The sequence below is a fragment of the Tinamus guttatus genome, unplaced genomic scaffold, assembly GCF_059628265.1.
Source record: "Tinamus guttatus ecotype Peru unplaced genomic scaffold, ASM5962826v1 Tinamus_guttatus_pri_ptg000280l, whole genome shotgun sequence".
In the NCBI taxonomy this organism is placed as follows: Eukaryota; Metazoa; Chordata; class Aves; order Tinamiformes; family Tinamidae; genus Tinamus; species Tinamus guttatus.
Window position 1 is genome coordinate 130,584 of NW_028288814.1, and position 17,167 is coordinate 147,750.

A 17,167-nucleotide genomic window follows, 5' to 3' on the forward strand; every position below is an offset into this window, starting at 1 on the left:
AATCTTAGAGCTTCAAGCTGCCCTGGCCTGGAGCAGCCAGTTTCCACTGGCTTCTGTAAAGGCGACAGGCTCTGTGCACCAGTCTGAAGAGCTGGAGTCTCTCCGAGCCCAGCTGCTGGGACATGTCCTCCGGTGCTGGGACATTCCTCTGGCTCAGTGCCTGGTAGCAGCCATCCCTGGGCCTGGAGTACCCATCTCTCCAGTGCCTATGGCTGCGATGCTGCGCTGTTTGGCACAAGCGTTGCTCTCTCAAGAGACAGGTGACCAGGAGCTCCTCCATATGTCCAAAAAAGTCCAGTAAGGTAAAATAAGTGTCTGTAGGTGCCCAGACAGTCCTGTGCCTCATGGTGCCCAAGGACAGCAACTCCCTGCCCCAAAGCAGGGGTTCATTTGGAAGCCACCAGGCCAGTTATGCAGAGGGCACAAGGAGGGAGGATGAAGCAGGGGCTTCTTGGCGAAGGACACTCAAGATAGGGCTTTGGGCACCCTTCACACGCAAGCTGTCACCCCGAGTGATGAGACCTGCATAGCCCTCGTGGTGGGAGAAGGCATAGCTGGAACGGCGGTGGAAGGAGCCACAGCGGATGTGGGTGCGCAGCTCCACCATGGGCTCCGGCTGCCGCTTTGTCTTCAAGCGGGTCTTCTGCAGAGAGATTGGGGACATTGGGGCTGCAGCCACCTTCCAGGCAAGGCCCTGCCAAGGAGGGGCAGCAGGGAGAGCAGGGGCAGCCTCCACCAAGACATAGTTTGGATCCCAGTTCCACCATGGCCCGAGCCCCTGGGATGTGATCTATAACAGGGGAACCTTCTTGGGGCTCTTGGAAGTTCTTGGAGATGGGAGTCTCAATCCTGATCTCATCTGGGACCTCTTTGTATGATTAAAATCAGGAGCTCATCTCACTGATGAGACCATCTGCAACTCAGGGAAACAAAAGCTCCCATGTGCCTGCACTGATCCACTGCTTGGAGAGGGATGAACAGGACCAGTTCCTCATTTTGTACAGGTATCTGCATGAGACCTCAGGGCCTCCTCACTGCCAGCTCCAGGGGAGGACAATTTCTTCTTGTGACCAAAAGCAAATTGTCTGGAACTGGATCAGGTCAACCCCTGGGGCCAGTGTCACAAGAGCAGGGACCTGCAGAGCTGCGACAAAGAGAGGCGTCAAGGCCTATTGCTGTGTTCAGGTAGTGACTTGCTTGGGCAGTCTCAACATTCCCATCATGAGCAAACATCCTCTCTGTCCCCAGACAGTGATGAGGAGGCAAGCAATGAAAGGAAGGTAGATCCTTCCCTTCACAACCCCCAAGCAGCCCTCACCTGCTGAATGGTGGTTTTGCCCATGACAGTGCGGTAGAAGCGGATGGCAAGTGATGGGACAGTGTTCACCACCAAGGAGAGCAGGACAATGAGCAGAACATATGGGTCAGTCAGGGCGTTCTTGCTGGCATCTGTCAATGTAAGAGTCATCAAGTCATATCAAGCAGGAAAAGGTGCCCAGCAAATAGGAGAGGGGAAGAACAACTGTGAGGATGTAGGCCCTGGCCCACAAAGGTGTTGAGGAGGCAAAACAGGAGATGGCACCCAAGTTGGAGTTGAGATCAGGATTAAGCCAGTAAGATCAAGATGTGGCATCTCTGTCCCCTAGCCAAGTCCCCAGGCCTGTACAGAAGGCAAAGACTGGTGCAAGGATCAGCCAGGCTGTACTGGGCCAAGAGACAGAATCTGGTCAAGGTTGAAAAGAAAATATGATCTACAGGGCGGAAAACAAATTCTCCTAGCACTGAAAATAGCCTTGTCTCCCTTGTTTCAAGGAGGGGGAAGTCTGCGGAGATCGCCGAGGTATCTTACCTGGAAAGCGGAAGACAGCAGGGGCTAGTCTGAAGGCACTGAAGCTTTGGGTCAGGAAGGAGAAGACACAGAACAGCAGCACACTGGCCATAACCATCAGGAAGGACAGCACAGTCCAGAACTTTGTGTCCATGATGATCTGTGCAGGCAACAGAAGAGTACACAGAGCCCTGTCAAGACTGAGGGGACCAAGTTGCACCTGACCTCTCATTCTTCAAAGGAGCCCCAAGTTCATGTCCCAGTGTGGAACATCACCAGGCAATGAAGCTGGCTGTCGATCAGGTCAGAGTGCCCATGGTCAAGCCCAGATGTGGTCCCTGAGCCATTAATCCATTGCCCTTTCTTACGACCTTCAGTGCCACCTTGGCTCTGCCATCAAGGACTTATCTCGTGGGACAGCGTGGGGTAACCCGTACCCGTGCTTACCTCCATGATGACTGAGAGAAAAGCTGATGTGGCAACAGTGACAGCAAAGGACTCATAGTCCCCGACAACGTTACTGCCAACTCGGTCCTCAAAGGCCCAGAGCGCAATGTAGAAGCTGGCAAGGGAAGTGCTAACGCCGTGTAGGAGGGTCACAGCAAAAGTACGGTAGTTGAAGAGCTCGTCTCGCTGCCCAATCACGTAAAGTTCGGGGAACTCCAGGCTCTTCTTGGCACTTACGTCCTGCCAGGAGGGAGGACACTAAGCATTGACCTTTCCACCCACACCAGGGACACTGCACCATCCCCTCAGATCCCCTCTGTGAGCACCAAGTCTGACCTCCACCCACCTGATGGATCTGAGCCTCAAGCATCCATCAAGCACCTACTATCGTGTCTCAGCAATGCATGGAGTGCCACACAGATGGGCACAGGGAGCAGTGACCACACTAAATATACACACTAAGTATCCAGCTTCCTGGTGAAACGATACCTGCTCCAGAAGGCCCATGGAGAGCACAGGGTAGATGGTGTAGAACACGTTATAGAATGCAAGGAACCAGCCCTCATATAAAGGCTAAAAGGGAAAAGAAAGTGGCTGTGAGCTCAGTAATGCTTTGGAAGGACCCAGAGATGATATCCAGGGAGCTGTGGAGCCACACTGAACTGACAAAGTCACACTGATGGTCTTCGCCCTGGGTTAAATCTTATCATTTGTGAAACCAGCTTAATGTAACTGGGATCCTTCTCTGCCTCTCTCTGAGGCTGAGCTGCTGCTCGCAAGGGCTGTCAGTACCTACAAGGACATCCCCAAGGCTCCCCAAGGTGTTTTTATCAACTAACTACAGGAAGAACCAGGAGAAAAATGCAAAAAAATCTGCTGAGTCTCGGCCAAGCAGTCCCAAAACTCAGGTGGCCCATTGCTGGGGAGGGGTAAGGGAGACCAGGGCAATGACGTATGTCCACATGGTGCTACCAGTGCCAGGCTGAGACCTGTGTGGGGTCTGCTGTGAAGAGGCCACAGTGGTGGCATGTGGAGGAGATGAGCGGCACGATCATGTCCCCTGCCCCAAGCCCTTACCTGAGCTGTGAATCCGTTGTGGAAAGCGAACCAGACCTGGGCCATGAGGCCAGCAAAGGTCTTGTAGAAGAAGTAGCGGAGGAACTTGCAGATGCGGAGATAGGCCCAGCGGCCGTGCACAAGCAGGAGGCGCTGGAGGTAGCGGAACTGAGCCAGCGCGTAGTCACTGCACTGCACGGCCTGCATGCCCTCCAGCCCGCTGATGCCAACCCCGATGTCAGCAGCTGGGGATGAAGGGAGGACACGAGAAGAAGGTGAGGGGATTTCAGAGAGCCCTTAACAATGGCTTCCCCATTGCTACCAGAGAGGCTCTGCCCCAAAGCAGATGGGCAGAGGGTGAGTCCAGGAGTGATAGGCAAAGGAGAGAAGCAATGAGGCATGGCCTGGGGAGCAACAAGCCATGCAGATGGGCATGGCTGGGGATGCTAATAGCACAGCCTGCCCACCAGAAACCTGTGCTGGCACCACCGCCTGCCCCAAGGCTCACTTTTGATCATGTTGACATCATTGGCACCATCCCCAATGGCCAGTGTGATGGCATTCTTGTGCTTCTTCACCAGCTGCACAATGAGCGACTTCTGCTTGGGGGTCACTCTGCAGCAGATGACAGCCTGGCAGCTTGTGGCCAAGTCCACAAATGCCTTCTGCACCAGGCTGCCCTGCTCCAGCGAGCCTGTGGCCTTGAAGCAAGCCGACCCCTGCCCCATCCGCTCTGTCCCCTTCTTCATCACTTCTCCTGTGTGCAGGATCTTGTCCTTAGGAGAGAGCACATCTCTGGTTAGCGATTCACCCCATAGCTAGCCTTAATAGGCTTGGTGGTGGTGGGTTTGTCGTTGGGCTTGATGATCTTAAAGGTCTTTTCCAACCATAATGATTTTATGACTGGTTCTATGACTCGTGAAAAACGAGAGTGGGTTGTTACACGGCTCTGGCTTGCAAGAAGGGATGGGGCTGTTTTTAACTCCTAAGAACTTATGCTGCAATCTTGGACAAGGAAGGAGGATTATAATATTTAGGGTCTGTATTGTCCAAAGATCTTCAGGGATTTTGTAGCACAGGGGCTCCTGACTCCTCAATTATGTTCTTAAATCTGGTAGGTGCTATAAAAAGGTGACGGCAGATTGCTCCAAGGGATGTTGGTTGTAGCATAGCACCAGTATCCAAACTGATAACACCAGAGCACATCCATCTCAGAGACAAACAACGAGCAGAGAGGGGAGCAGCAAAGTGTTGCCTTACCAGGAAGTCTCCATGGATGATGAGAGCTCTCTTCTTATGGTGTGAGGCCTCTGGGCACTGCTGGAAGAGGTGGCCACTGCACAGAGCATCCCCAGTGCCGCTCAGGTTATTGTTGCTCACCCAGTAGGCCTCGAGGATTTCACTGTGCAGGGAAAAGATAGTCAGAGCCAAGGAAGCCTGCTGGGGACACTGGGCATGATGTACCTACTGATGGCTTCTGCCACCTCAAAGTCAGGACCAGGGAACTGGGACCAGCACCCCATGGTTGTTCATAGGCCCTCAGATGTCTCCTTCAACAGGAGTAACCTCCTTCCCTGTCTAATGGGAGATTGTCCTGAATCTCCCAGGTGGCAGTTTCTCACCTTATCTCCTTCTCCTCCAGGATCTCCATGTCGTCCGTGAGCAGCTTGCACGCGTAGCCAATGTTCATGGCGGTCTCTGCAACACGCAGGTGTCAGAGGCCAGTGCCCAGGCTGCCCCTGCTCCTGCTCTGAGACAGGAAGAACAGTCCTAGGCTGGACAGCAGGAGCTGAGGGTTTTCCTCAAGCTCCTGCTCTATGCCATTGTGCAAATGGCTTCAGTTTCCTCATTGGTGACATGATCTGTAGGATGTGCTATTATCATACACGGAAAGTACCAGCAGAGTCTCTTTGCTGTGCCCTCTCTCCCAGGGTCTCCTCTTTTCTATGACCCCTTCTAGAGAAAATCCAGAATGTGCTGGTGGGGCCTGGGGCTGCCTCCACTGACCTTGTTTATCTCCTGTCAGCACCCACACTTTAATGTTCCCCAGTTTCAGCAGCTGGATGGTCTCTGGGACTCCATCTTGCAGCTTGTCTTCAATGGCTGTGGCCCCAAGCAGCTGCAAGGAGGGCAAGTCAGTGTCACCACGTAGGGCAGGATGCCAGGGGTAAGATAGGACGAGGAATTGCCCCTGCATCCACACAAGGATGCTGTGTCCCTGCAGACTCTGGCACCTTCCTGTGGGTGTTCCCACAGGGCATAATTTGATAGATCTCTAGCTCTACCAGCTAGATCACAAGATCATCCCTAGGGGCGATTGCAGCCCAACTTCTCCCTCTGTGTGTGGATGTTGTGTCAGACACTTTCCTACTCCACCCTGGGGAAATGAACCCACACTCCTGCCCTCCATGAGGCCAGCAGGAACCTACACAGACACCATCATCATCCCACCTGCAAGTTCTGCTCCATCTCCTCATAGAGTTTGTCAAGCTCCTGTGCACGATCCTGCAGCAGAACACTGGCCTCATGGTACCTCCTGCTCCACGTGCTGTAGTCAGCTTCGCTCACCACCTTGCTGGCCACACATAAAGTCCTCAAGGTCTCTGCTGCAAAGTGCTGTGGAGATGAGACAGCCATTCCTTCACATCTCCTTCCTTTTGGCCAAGATAAATCTCATGCTGGACATGGGATCATGCTAGGCAGCCATGATGCTCCCAGAGGCAGAACCAGAAACTCCTCAGGACTTGAGGGTCTCCTTTGGACTGTGACCCTACACCCTACATCATCCCACCCATTACCAGCCCTGAGATGCAAACTTCAGTGCAGAGGACTAAGGATGGGTTTGATACCCTCTTAACCCCACCCCTCATGGAGATAAGGCTCCTACAGCAGAAGGGTGAAAGACAGACAGAAATCCAGAAGCCAGAGGGAAAGAAGCTGCAGCAGTTGCAGGACATCCAGCCCAAAGCCTGTAGGAGGGAGACCAGCCCTTCACACCCCAGTCCGGTCTGAGACTCACATCCAGCGCCACCTCAGTGATGGTCTCGGTGGGTCCCCGCCTGTGCAACCTCTCCAGGATCACCGTGTCAGCCCCCTTAGTGTAGAGCCGGATTGTCCCCTCAGGATCTCGCACTGGGAGGGGAAGGACAACACTTAGGCACACTGAGATCAGCCTCCCAACCATAGCCATCACAGCAGCAGTTTAGCAGTTCGGGGAGGCAGGTCAACACACCGGTACAGTGGGGGACACTGCAGAGGACACCTGATGCTCTTCTACAGCATCTCCCAGGTGACACACCATCATGAAGATGGGTCAGGCCTCATGAATGGTCAGTTCCTTACATAGCTCCTCTGAAACCTGCTTTACATCTTCCCTTCTCTGTGGGGCAAACACTTCCTGACCGTCTTTACCATACCAGGGCAGGCAGAACCGTGAAGATGACCAGGACAATTCGTAGGAGTCCTTATGTCAGCAGCAATCAACTGCACCCCTCCCAGTGCCATCTCTGGTAGGACTGAGATCAGGAGGGACCCTCCATGGTTCTGAAAGGGGTCCCTGGGACACCCCATCCTGCTCACCCAGGATGGACATCCTCTTGCGATCACTGTTGAAGTCCAGCATGGCCAGCACTTGGTATGTCCTCTTCACCCCCAGCTCGCTGATGGTGATAGTGTCTTGTGTTCGAGCCAGAAAGATGTACCCCAAGTTCCTGGCTGCCAACACTAGTGCTTCTTCATCAGGTGAGGCTGCCTGATAAACCAGATGGTCTGCAGAAAAGGAGCAAAGTGTGGGATCTGACAGGCAAGGGGATTCTCACTGCAGCCAAGCACCTCTCATGCATCTAAGATTCCCTGTGCCCAGCACAAATGCTGCCTGTGATGACCCCAAAGTCTGATGACTGTGGAAACTCAGTCCCCAAGTTTTCTTCTCGTCACCCTGAGCAGGATAAGTGCTCCTCTGTTCCCCAACTAATTGTTTTCCCCAACTAAATGCTTTTAAAACAAACCCAAAGGCACACATTAGGACCGGAGGCTATTGCTAGGGCACTGGCATGTGCATCCTTGGGCTCTCATGCCACCTACTCTCCCTAGCAGAGACGCTCTCCCACTAGAGCTTTTCTGGCAAGTGGAAAATCCACAAGAGCCTCAGGTCCCTGAGCTGTCCAGGGAGCTTCCCCCTGCTCTGAGCACAGCAGTGGGAACACAGAGCCAGCACTGGAGCCCACTCACGGTCGTTCTCCTCCACCATGACGGTGTGGCAGAGGGCCAGCAGCCTCAGGAACTCCCTCAGCACAGGGTCCGTGTCCCGCTGGACGGCTTGCAGCAGCTCAGGGTCATGAAACTCTATCTTCTTCTCTGCACGCTGGCTCCAGGGCAACTGTGATCCCTGCAAAAGGTGAAGAGAAGCTGCTGGCACCCAAGAAACCAAACGTGATGCCTGCTAGAACAACTCTGCAGTGGGGAGTTTGCTAGGCTCTAGGAGAGCAATTAGATCGCATGTTGATCCCATGCTGTGACTGCTTCAGAGCTGCCCCAAGCAACCCGGAGTCAAATCCTGAGTGCGAGACCACAGGGGTCAGTGCACATGTTTGGCTGAGTCCCTTAATCTGGCACCCACTGAAATCTCTGCAGTTCTGAGTGTGCCACCCTTTCCTTAGGGTCTCATGCTGGTGGACCTGCTCTTGATTCACATCAGCACAAGCAGATCAGGACCAGGGTCCATAAAACTCGCTCTCCATTGCCTGTGTCAAGGCAGTGAGTATGAAAAGGCTGGAAAAATCAGAACTGTGATATTTTATAGCCTTATTTCTCTTGTATTTTATAACCTTGTATTCTCTTGTATTGCAGCTAAGAGACACTCAACTCTCCACCCCAAGGAATCGTGTGCTCTTTTTCACAGGGAAGTACCCAAAGAGCAAGACAGACATGCTACAGAGCAAAAGGCTGAGCCTGCTCCCATCAGAATCAAGAGTTTTTATGGATTCATCACCAGTGAGAACCAGCTTCCAATGCTGTGTTACATGGGACTGTGAGGGAAATTACGCACCGATGGCTGTCTGTTCTCGTGGCCTGTGCCCATACCTGCCAAAATAAAAATAATTAATAACAGAGTTGTTAGGGCATATTACTAGCAGGGAACTTTGACTAAGTTTTTTAGAAGGACCTGCTTCTTTTGCTGGCCAAAAGGAGACATGTGAAAAGGGGTGTATGTTCAGGGTTTGTCCCTCATGAGCTCCATCAGGACATCCAAGTTTGACCTGGTTTCCCCAAATCACTGTTCACTTTTTCAAAAGTTGGCTTTAATTAAATAGTATAATCTCCATGTTAGCTACACAGTACCATTCCTCCCCACTGTCTCGGGGTTTTGAGGGGATCTTGATCCTTGCTGAGGCTCTGCCTCATGGTTGCAAAGACAGAACAGGACACCTTGGCTACCAGGACACAGCTCAGGACACCTTGTAGAGGGAAAGTCAATGGGTTTTGGCCATTTATTCGTTTCTTTGTGAAGGGCAAGTATTTTACTGGCTCAGGAACCTTTTATATTTCCTCGCCTTCAAAGTTAAAAACTTTCATCTGCTTCTTGAGGGATACTGTAAAACTGGCTGAAGATTGGCAGGATTATGATGATGTTGCTAACACAGACATGACTAACAGGTACCACCATGACAGATCAGAGTGGAAGAAATTGGTTTTAAGTCTTCCCTAAAACTTTCCTAGATTTTTCCCCCCTTGTTTGCTTTTATCACTGTCCCTTAGACTCAAGTGCCTGACAAATGGTGGTGTTGACTGGCTTTAGGGATCTGTCTCAGTGCTTAGTTAGTGAACTTTAGAGAGCAGGTAGGACTAGAGGTTGATCACGAAGCTCCTTCTTTTTTCTGACATTTGTCAGGCACCTGAGTATAAGACAGGAAGAAAGACTTCTCAATTCTCATATTCCTAAGGGTAAAATACAAGCAGGAAAAACAACAAGAGCGTTACTTGTCATCACCATGAAGAAGAAACAACAAAGGGCACGGTGTAATTTTTTGGCCTCCTCCATAGTCCATCTTTAAGATGAGAGGCTGTAGCCTCGTGGGAAAAGGCAGTTTAATGTTTTCTAACACATTCTGACACATCTCAGAAGAGCTGCAGGTGGCCAGAAAGAAGCTAAAAAGGAAGCATGTGTACACTCTTTCCTCCCCTCTCAGCTCTGCTGCTCTGCATTGAACTTGTGAGGAGAGAAAAATGAATTAAAGATCCTTTCAATGAAATGGAACGTGTCTGTTCAGCTTCAGTTTTCCTTCTTTTTTTTTTCCCTCCCTTCAGGGAACAAATAAACAAAAAAATCCTCAAAATGTACAAAACAAGCTGAATTCCCACAACATCTTCTGCCTAAGCACCAGATTAATGACCACTTTGTCACCTAGATAGCCTACATGTCCCCAGCCTCTTAGCAAGCCAGAAGTAGCAATAACCCAAGTGCCCTGCACTTAGCCTCATGTCCTAAATGCAGGTCTACCTCACTCAAGCCCCTACAAACTGGCTTCCAGCAAAAGTTACCGTAGATTGTCCCATTGATGCAGCATTTCTTGAAACTCAGAATGTTTTGTGTCAAGGTGCCAGTCTTGTCTGAAAAGATGTATTCGACCTGGCCAAGCTGATCATTGAGGCTGGTGCTTCTGGCTTGGGCTGGTATGTCCTTGGTAGCATAATACATTTCCAAATCCCAGTTGATGAAACAGCTGTTCACTAGGTAGATGAATTCAAACCTAGAGAGCCAGATGGAAGAAAAATTACACCAGGAAAAGAGAATGCCCTGAGTACATCCAGGGGACTGAGGAGCTGTCATGGGAAGAAAGGGCTGAGGGGATCTTGCCACCTTGAGTCTGAGAGCCCTTCTCTTCCCCTCCCTGCTGCTGTGCAGTGGGGAAATACTACCTTCAATTTGTCATTCCCAGCCTGATTCCCAATATCAGAAAATGTCCTTACATCACTTTTCTGGCTTTTTTTTTCTCCTGAGAAGATCTCAGAGCATGTTATTAATGTTGGCACAGCTGCAGACCAAGGTACCAGCTGATGGCCAAGACCAGCAATGGCAGCACTTCCTTCTGTACTATTTCAAGCTCTGTATTTCTTACGTTATATACATGGACATGGGTATAATGATGCTCAGGAGAATTGTGAAGCCCCAGAAGTTGAAGAAGGCCTGCTTGACAGGGGTCGTGTGCTCATAGAGAAAGGACAGGTAGCTGTGCTTCTGCTGGAAGCTCCTGGCCCAGAATCCGGAGGCAATGGCAAGACACAATGATGTGACCAACAGCATCAGGAAGATCTGAGAGGAAAAAGCAGGATGAGAAAGCCAAGTCATACAGAATCCGCCAAATTCTTTCCTAGGACCAGGCTCTTGAACATTCAGCAGAGTGTGGCAGACGCTTTAACCCTCTAAGTCCTAGACAGCCAAGGTATCCCCTGCTTGGCAAGCTCTGAAGTCAACAATGTTATAGTGCCACAAAACAGCCTGCCCTGGGATTCAGGATACTCCAAGCCCCTGGTTTTGAGACAGGCTTTGCAATCAGACCACTGTATGGCCCAGGATTCAGGGCTGACGAGGTCCTGGGCTCTTGAGTTTGAGGAACATAACCACAGAATAGTCTGTACTAGACCCATCAAATGCCTGTTCCTAGGAAAATTACTTGGTAGTTATTCACAACACACTAAAACTGGGTTATTTTAAAGAGAATATTTCAGGTTCTAAACAAAACAAAATCCAGCATTTTGAGAGAGAACGTGGAGCAATTTCAGAAGGATGTAGGACTTGGCTGGGGTGTGCTTGCACCATACTCACTATGATCACTAGTCGGTCCATCATGTGGTCCAACTTGGTTTTCTTCCGCTTAATCTTTCCACAATTCCTCATAATTTTGGAATCAAATCCTGAAAAATAAAGTTTTTAGAAGTGAATATGCAAGTTCGCAGCCCCATAAAGCCTGACTTGCAGCAAAGTGATGCTGTTTCCTGCACAACCACTACTCCTCACCTCTAAAGACTTTGGACCACATCTCTTGATCAGGGAAGGAAGGAAACACCCAGATCTTGGCCCAGAGGCAGAGCAGAGCCTGGGCACCTACCTGCATAGATAACCAAGCCATAGCAAATGTCAGTGTTGCGTATCTTGCAGCCTCTCAGCAAGAGCCTTTCACAGTCCAACGAGTAGGTCTCGCCCCTCCACTCCAGCGTGCCGGTGAAGCTGTGCATCCGGCTGTTGGGCTCCTCGCAGATCACTTTCCCTTGGGCAGAGAGGATACAGGCTTTAGCTTTTGGGAAACCAGGAGGTTCCTCTTCTTTCCCACATGTCTCCAGAGGGAAGGATGAGAAGAGCTTCTCACGACATAAGTTCAACTCCTGGAGCCCCTGGGATGAAACCTCTCAGACAACCCAAGAGGAAGTGCTAGATCCTATCAGGAAAGACAGGAGCAAAGGCAGGGGGAATGCCTGCAACCCTGAGGGAGCCATCAGAGAGGCACATAGCTGGGGAAGGGCCCCCAGACAGAACCTTCAGCATGAACCTGACCCTGCAGGCAGGACCAAGTGACGTCCTGTTGGAGCAAGAGCACTTCACGCACGAGGACAGAGCAAGGTCATAAGTACAGAGACTTCAAACACCAGGGCTGAACTGCCTTGATCCCAGGGAAGAAGGCTGCATCCTTGCTCATCTGGGAGACTCACCATCAAATGCAGCCATGCTCTCCTCGCTCACTAGCTCCTGGTGGGTGACCAGAAGGGCCTGCCTGAACTTCAGGTTCGTTTCCCTGCAAACAAGAAAGGTCAAGAGGAGGAATAACAATCAAAACCACTCCATGAGGTGACAGAACTGTAACTCTATCAGACCCACGGAATGGATAGTGCCACTAATTACCATGTGATCAAAAGACAGTAACACTTGGCAATGGAAAACAAGATAGAGATCTCATCAGGCATCGAGTATTCATACAGAGAGAAAACCCTGAGACCTTATCATTAAATAAATCCTACAGATGGAGGCAGGAAGGGTGGACAGATATTATCCTTCTTTTGGCTGATAGATTTGCCAGCACGTCTGACGGACAGCCCCAATGCTGGTTGGGTCTCCAAGAGATTTTGGCCACTGGCTGTGATGTTTCCACTCCCCTCTCCATGGCAATAACCCATGTCTGTTTCTCTCCTCACCCATCAATGTCTGCAGTCTCCACGTAGCACAGGCTGCTGGGCTCCGAGCTGCACAGCAAGAGCATGTCAGCCTTGGAAGATAAGGGGAGAAGACCTCAGTGAGTCTCCTCTTGCCAAGGCTTCCTGGCCATCCTCAGAGTACACCCAGGGTCTGACTTACCGGGACCAAGTTTCCCTTGCGCAGACGGACAATGTCCCCAACACGGATGTCACTCCACTTCTGCCAACGGAACCTGCAGAATTGGGAGCCAGTATGAGTCATACTCACAGAGCAGTGGGAACATGGACCCTGGCAGAGCAAACACTGTATCTATTCTCTGGACCACCATCACCTCAATAGATTCTGCAATAGATCTGGGGAGGAGATGCAAGTTCACAGAGTCAGGGATAGTCGCACCAAAACCCTTCTCACAAGAACTATGCTCAAGGTTGCTCAGCGCTTCAGACAAGATCCATCATTCCACACTTCTTCACAAGGGAGTCAGGAAAACATGGATACAGCTTGCCAAATCCTCACCTCTCTCCAGACAGGATTTCACATGGCCTGTTGTTGATCTTCCTGTCACTTTTGTGACGGCCCTGTACGGAGGACAAAAGAGATGCCATATGAAATGGATGGACATGCCAGACTTCCTGGTTCTCTTAGTGCCATAATCTCTCTGGAGTCCTCAGCCCGGGGCAAGATCTGCATTTTGAAGCAACCTGAATATGCTTTCTGATGAACAGTCAGAATTCTCCCAAAGTATTTCTGGGCACCAAACTGGGAGTACATCCACTAGTCAGGATACTAAAGAGGACGGCATGATGGAGCTCCAGTCTCCAAAGGGGCCTGTCTGCTACATTCTTTCAAAGGGAAAATATAAAATGCTTTGGACATAGTAGAGTTGATGGTACTTCAAGCACAAGAAGCATCTTCCAGCTTTTCAGTTCAGTCAGAGGCTCTGTACCAAGTTTCTCCACATATTAACCTTCACCCTCAGCATCCATATTCAGCACTCACAATGTTTAAGTCCAGCCCATACTCACAATGTCATCAATAAGATCCCGTAAGCCCCGGATGGCAAGAAGGATGCTCAGAGGGAGCAACAGGCTGTACCAGGGCAGGGTGGCGATTTCAGGAAAGGTCTGGAAAAGGAAATGAGATAGCAAGAGAATTTTAAAAACGTCATGATGAGCAAGGGACTGGATACAACTTTCTGCACATCATGAGAAACAAAATCCCTCACTCCTAGCCCTCCTTCTAGGCCACTGCCCTAGCCTGGCTGGACCCCACTAGAATACATCAACTGTCGGGTTTACATAGAACTGCTCTACTAAGTTTCTGTCTCTTTGCAAAGAACTAAGTGTGAATCCCTGAACTTGGAGGCAAGGATTTCTGTTTAGGAGTGGCCTCTATAAGCTTAGTTTATGTCAAACACAATCATTTAAATAACCAAACTAAACTTTGGTTAAACCCCTCACAAAGGGTTTTTGAAGGGTGGCAAACACTACCGAAAAACAGTATCTTTGACACCGTTTGAGTTTATGACAGTCAACAGAGAATTAACTTCAGCTGTAGTAAAGAAACCAGACATACCCAAATAAGAGCATTTCACATGTGAACTCAATAACCGCAGGGGATAATTTCAATTCACAAGGTTACTGCTGTTCTGCAAACCCTCAGAGCAACCATAAAACTTTGTATCTCTAACAATATTTCTTCAGTGTCTAGTTCACCTCCGTGCTTTAAGGTCTACGGTCTCCTGGCTTTCCCAGGGAACAGTGCTCCTAACTCCTCAGCTGCACATCAAAGTCATACCACAAATTCCTGGAAGGCTAAAGGGTGCATGACTTAGCCTCAACCTCTGCAGCTGATTTCCTTGCGAGGCAGAGAGACTATTTTTTTGTTCTTCACATGGAAGAATTGTTTCTCGTGGTGAATCAGATGACCCAGTGGATATTGTCGCGAGTTTGGGAGCTGTAACAAATCAGATAGATAGAAAGCCAAAGAGAAGTAACCTGTGAAGGAGCACACAGTGGTTCTCTAGAAGATGGAGAGGGAAACCGGGTGTCCTATCTGAAAGGCCCTGCTCTGAACACTAGATGAGCTTCCTTTGCTGGAAAGAAGCCTCTCTCACACATTTGCTGTTATCTTGGGGTCAATCTCACCTGTAAGAGAATGACAAAGAGGAAGTAGACATTGGCCATTCGGTGCAACTGCTCGTAGAGGTTTAGTGGCAGGAAGGTCAGGATGTTGTACTTGGCTGTTTTAATGGCATTGTCCTACAGAAGAAAAGCAGATCAAACACAAAGTGAGAGTTCAGCCACACAAAAATCAAGGATGCGTTTTGAAAATGCCGAAACATTCTAGCATTTTCAAAAGAGGCCTTTTCAACTCATCATGGCATAAGAGAAATTTTTCTTTTAAAGTTGTACCAAAATAATAAGATAAAGATTTATAAGAGCAAAGGGTTATACTACTTAGAAATGTTTTAGAAGTTCAGAAACAAAATATTTTGTTTCATTTTTAACTGATCCTCAGCTAGATGCTCATTATTTAACTGAGAAAATGGAAAAAAAAACAGGTTTTGTTCAATCAAAAACATTTTTTTGAACAAACTTTCTTTTGATTTGACCATAAGACTAAAGAACAGTCTTCATTCAGTTCTACTCATTTCAGAGCTCCAGAGAGCACCCGGTTCACAAAGCAGGGAATGACCTTTCCTGCTCATAGTGGGTTATTTATGTTACTGTCCATCCTACTGCAGATGAATCTACAGAGTTCTCAGTCTTGTCACTCCCCAAAACGAGCTCTGCCTATCAGGGGCAGGGTGGGCAACTGGAGAAATGGCACAGGGTTGGCGCAAGCTGACTCACCGCGTACTTCTTCTTGGCCAGGCAGAAGGCAAATTTCTTCCTGAACTGCAAGGGGTAGTTTCGGTCATTTGCCCTCACCTCCCAGGTGAACGCTGGAAAAGCAAGCGGGTGGTCACCTCCCAGCTCTCACTAGCCAGGCCCTTGCCATTAGTCTCTGGCCTCCAGGGACATATGGACTGGCCTCATGACCAGGTTCATGGTGATCCACTGCTCGTCTCATCCTGGTACAACTAGGACAGAGCAGGGTCTCTGGGGACAGCTGGGTTATGAAGTGGACCAAACAGGTAGGAAGCTAGAAGTTTCTAGAGATGTCGAACTCGTCTCTATGATTTCCTTCTGAGCCTCAAGCTAATCATGGGGGCCAAGGGTTGATCTAAGGGTGTAATCAGGCCTGGTGAACAATTCTCCCAGGCACAGCCTTTAGTATTATTTAAGGCTGGTGGTTCCTCCCCGATTTCATTTTTGCTATCACATTGTAGATAAGGCCAAGTTCGGCACCTCCTAGTCATGTTCCTCAGCTGATAGCTCATCCTTCCAGACCATTTCAGCCTGAAATCTCTTCTTGCTCATCTCACATCCTCATCTCACTTTCAGCTTTCCCATACACCATCTAAAAATAAGGAAAGAAAGGAAAACCAACAGCAACATTCATTGCACACTGACCTTGTGGCTCCTTCTTGCCATTCAGGCAGCCCGAGGCTGATTCCTGGTCAGCCATCCTGGCACCACTACCAAGATCTAGGAAGAAAGAGAAGCAAAGTAATCTGCAGCACTGAGAAGTGTCCACATGGTGCTACCGGCAGCTTCATCAGGCCAGGGCAGGACCTCAGGTAGAAGGGACCCTTTCTTCTGAGCACAAACTTAGATCTTTTTATGACCCTGGCAAATCTGTACTCTCCACACTGACACACAATCCTCAGTAACTATTTAAATGTCACACAAGCGAGGATGTCAGGCTGAACACCCAACACCTGAAAAAGGACATTCCTTTTTGTATGACCCAATATTAACATTTTCTTCTTCTTATGGACCATAATCTTGCACTTGGATTGCAAAGACCTTCCTGGTATATATTAGCCTGTACACACCAACTGGCCCCGTCCCATTCATACCGTTACCTTCTCTTATTGTCTTTCCTCTTACACTTCTATTTTTGAAGAAAAAAAAAAAAAAAAAGGTGGGGAAAGGGACTGATTCTTGGTTGGAGTAAATCTACTCTGAAGCCGTGACAAGACTTCGGATCTATGCAGGAGTAAGGCAACTCTTCAGTGGTTGAGGCATGACAGCATCGGAGCGCTCACCTCAGCTTCCATACACGCAGCTCCTGGGACACGGCCTCGACCCTCCGTTCAAGCTCCGCCGGCCTTCGCTCTGATTTCCCACCCGGCGTCTGAGCAAACTTCCAGAAACTTGTTCACTTCCAACCTGAGGAGACCAAGAGCTGGAACAATCTCTTGCTTCACTCTGGCACATTGGCTGACGGTCAGCTGCAGATTTGCTGCCCACGGATGCTTTAAGTTTACTCCAGCCTATCATGGGCACATGCACTTGGGGTCATGCGGATGAGGAACTGCCTTCCTGGTGTCCCCACGGGTGCTGGAGCGCAGTCTGACCCGCAGGTGAGGCAATGCTGGCCATTTGCACAACAGCTCTGACACAGACCATCTTTCAGCCCCCCTTAGCACAGCTCCAGATACCCAGAACAACCCAAAGACCTTTTTCTCTCTCTCCAGAAGTTACAGGAAATCATCTGACGTCACCAAGAAGGAGAAATCTCCCCTTCCTGCCATCACA

General features: G+C 49.7%; 1 protein-coding gene across 1 annotated transcript; it reads right to left on the reverse strand.

The window, feature by feature from the left end:
• Positions 1 to 409: 409 nt before the first annotated feature.
• On the reverse strand, positions 410 to 16,091 carry ATP8B3 (ATPase phospholipid transporting 8B3). The gene is made up of 27 exons (XM_088527333.1): positions 16,037 to 16,091; positions 15,374 to 15,465; positions 14,666 to 14,779; positions 13,544 to 13,642; positions 13,035 to 13,096; positions 12,678 to 12,750; positions 12,518 to 12,588; positions 12,038 to 12,120; positions 11,440 to 11,598; positions 11,157 to 11,245; positions 10,450 to 10,643; positions 9,872 to 10,080; positions 8,379 to 8,413; positions 7,562 to 7,718; positions 6,911 to 7,099; positions 6,351 to 6,463; positions 5,783 to 5,947; positions 5,339 to 5,450; positions 4,954 to 5,029; positions 4,592 to 4,733; positions 3,840 to 4,107; positions 3,353 to 3,576; positions 2,765 to 2,848; positions 2,276 to 2,515; positions 1,850 to 1,988; positions 1,319 to 1,449; positions 410 to 643 (listed from the first exon to the last, which is right to left on the reverse strand). Exons 1-27 carry the CDS (start codon positions 16,089 to 16,091, stop codon positions 410 to 412), a joined length of 3,609 nt encoding a protein of 1,202 aa, XP_088383459.1.
• Between the last annotated feature and the right edge of the window lie 1,076 nt (positions 16,092 to 17,167).

What these genes read in the sequence shown, in the direction of transcription:
- ATP8B3 (XM_088527333.1), bottom strand. Translation starts at nt 16,091, where the DNA reads ATGGCTGACCAGGAATCAGCCTCGGGCTGCCTGAATGGCAAGAAGGAG. An exon ending in TCTTTGTCATTCTCTTACAG is followed by an intron (nt 13,643 to 14,665) that starts GTGAGATTGACC and finishes TTCCTTTTCCAG; the next exon opens with ACCTTTCCTGAAATCGCCAC. An exon ending in GCTGACAGGAGATAAACAAG is followed by an intron (nt 5,030 to 5,338) that starts GTCAGTGGAGGC and finishes TGCGTGTTGCAG; the next exon opens with AGACCGCCATGAACATTGGC.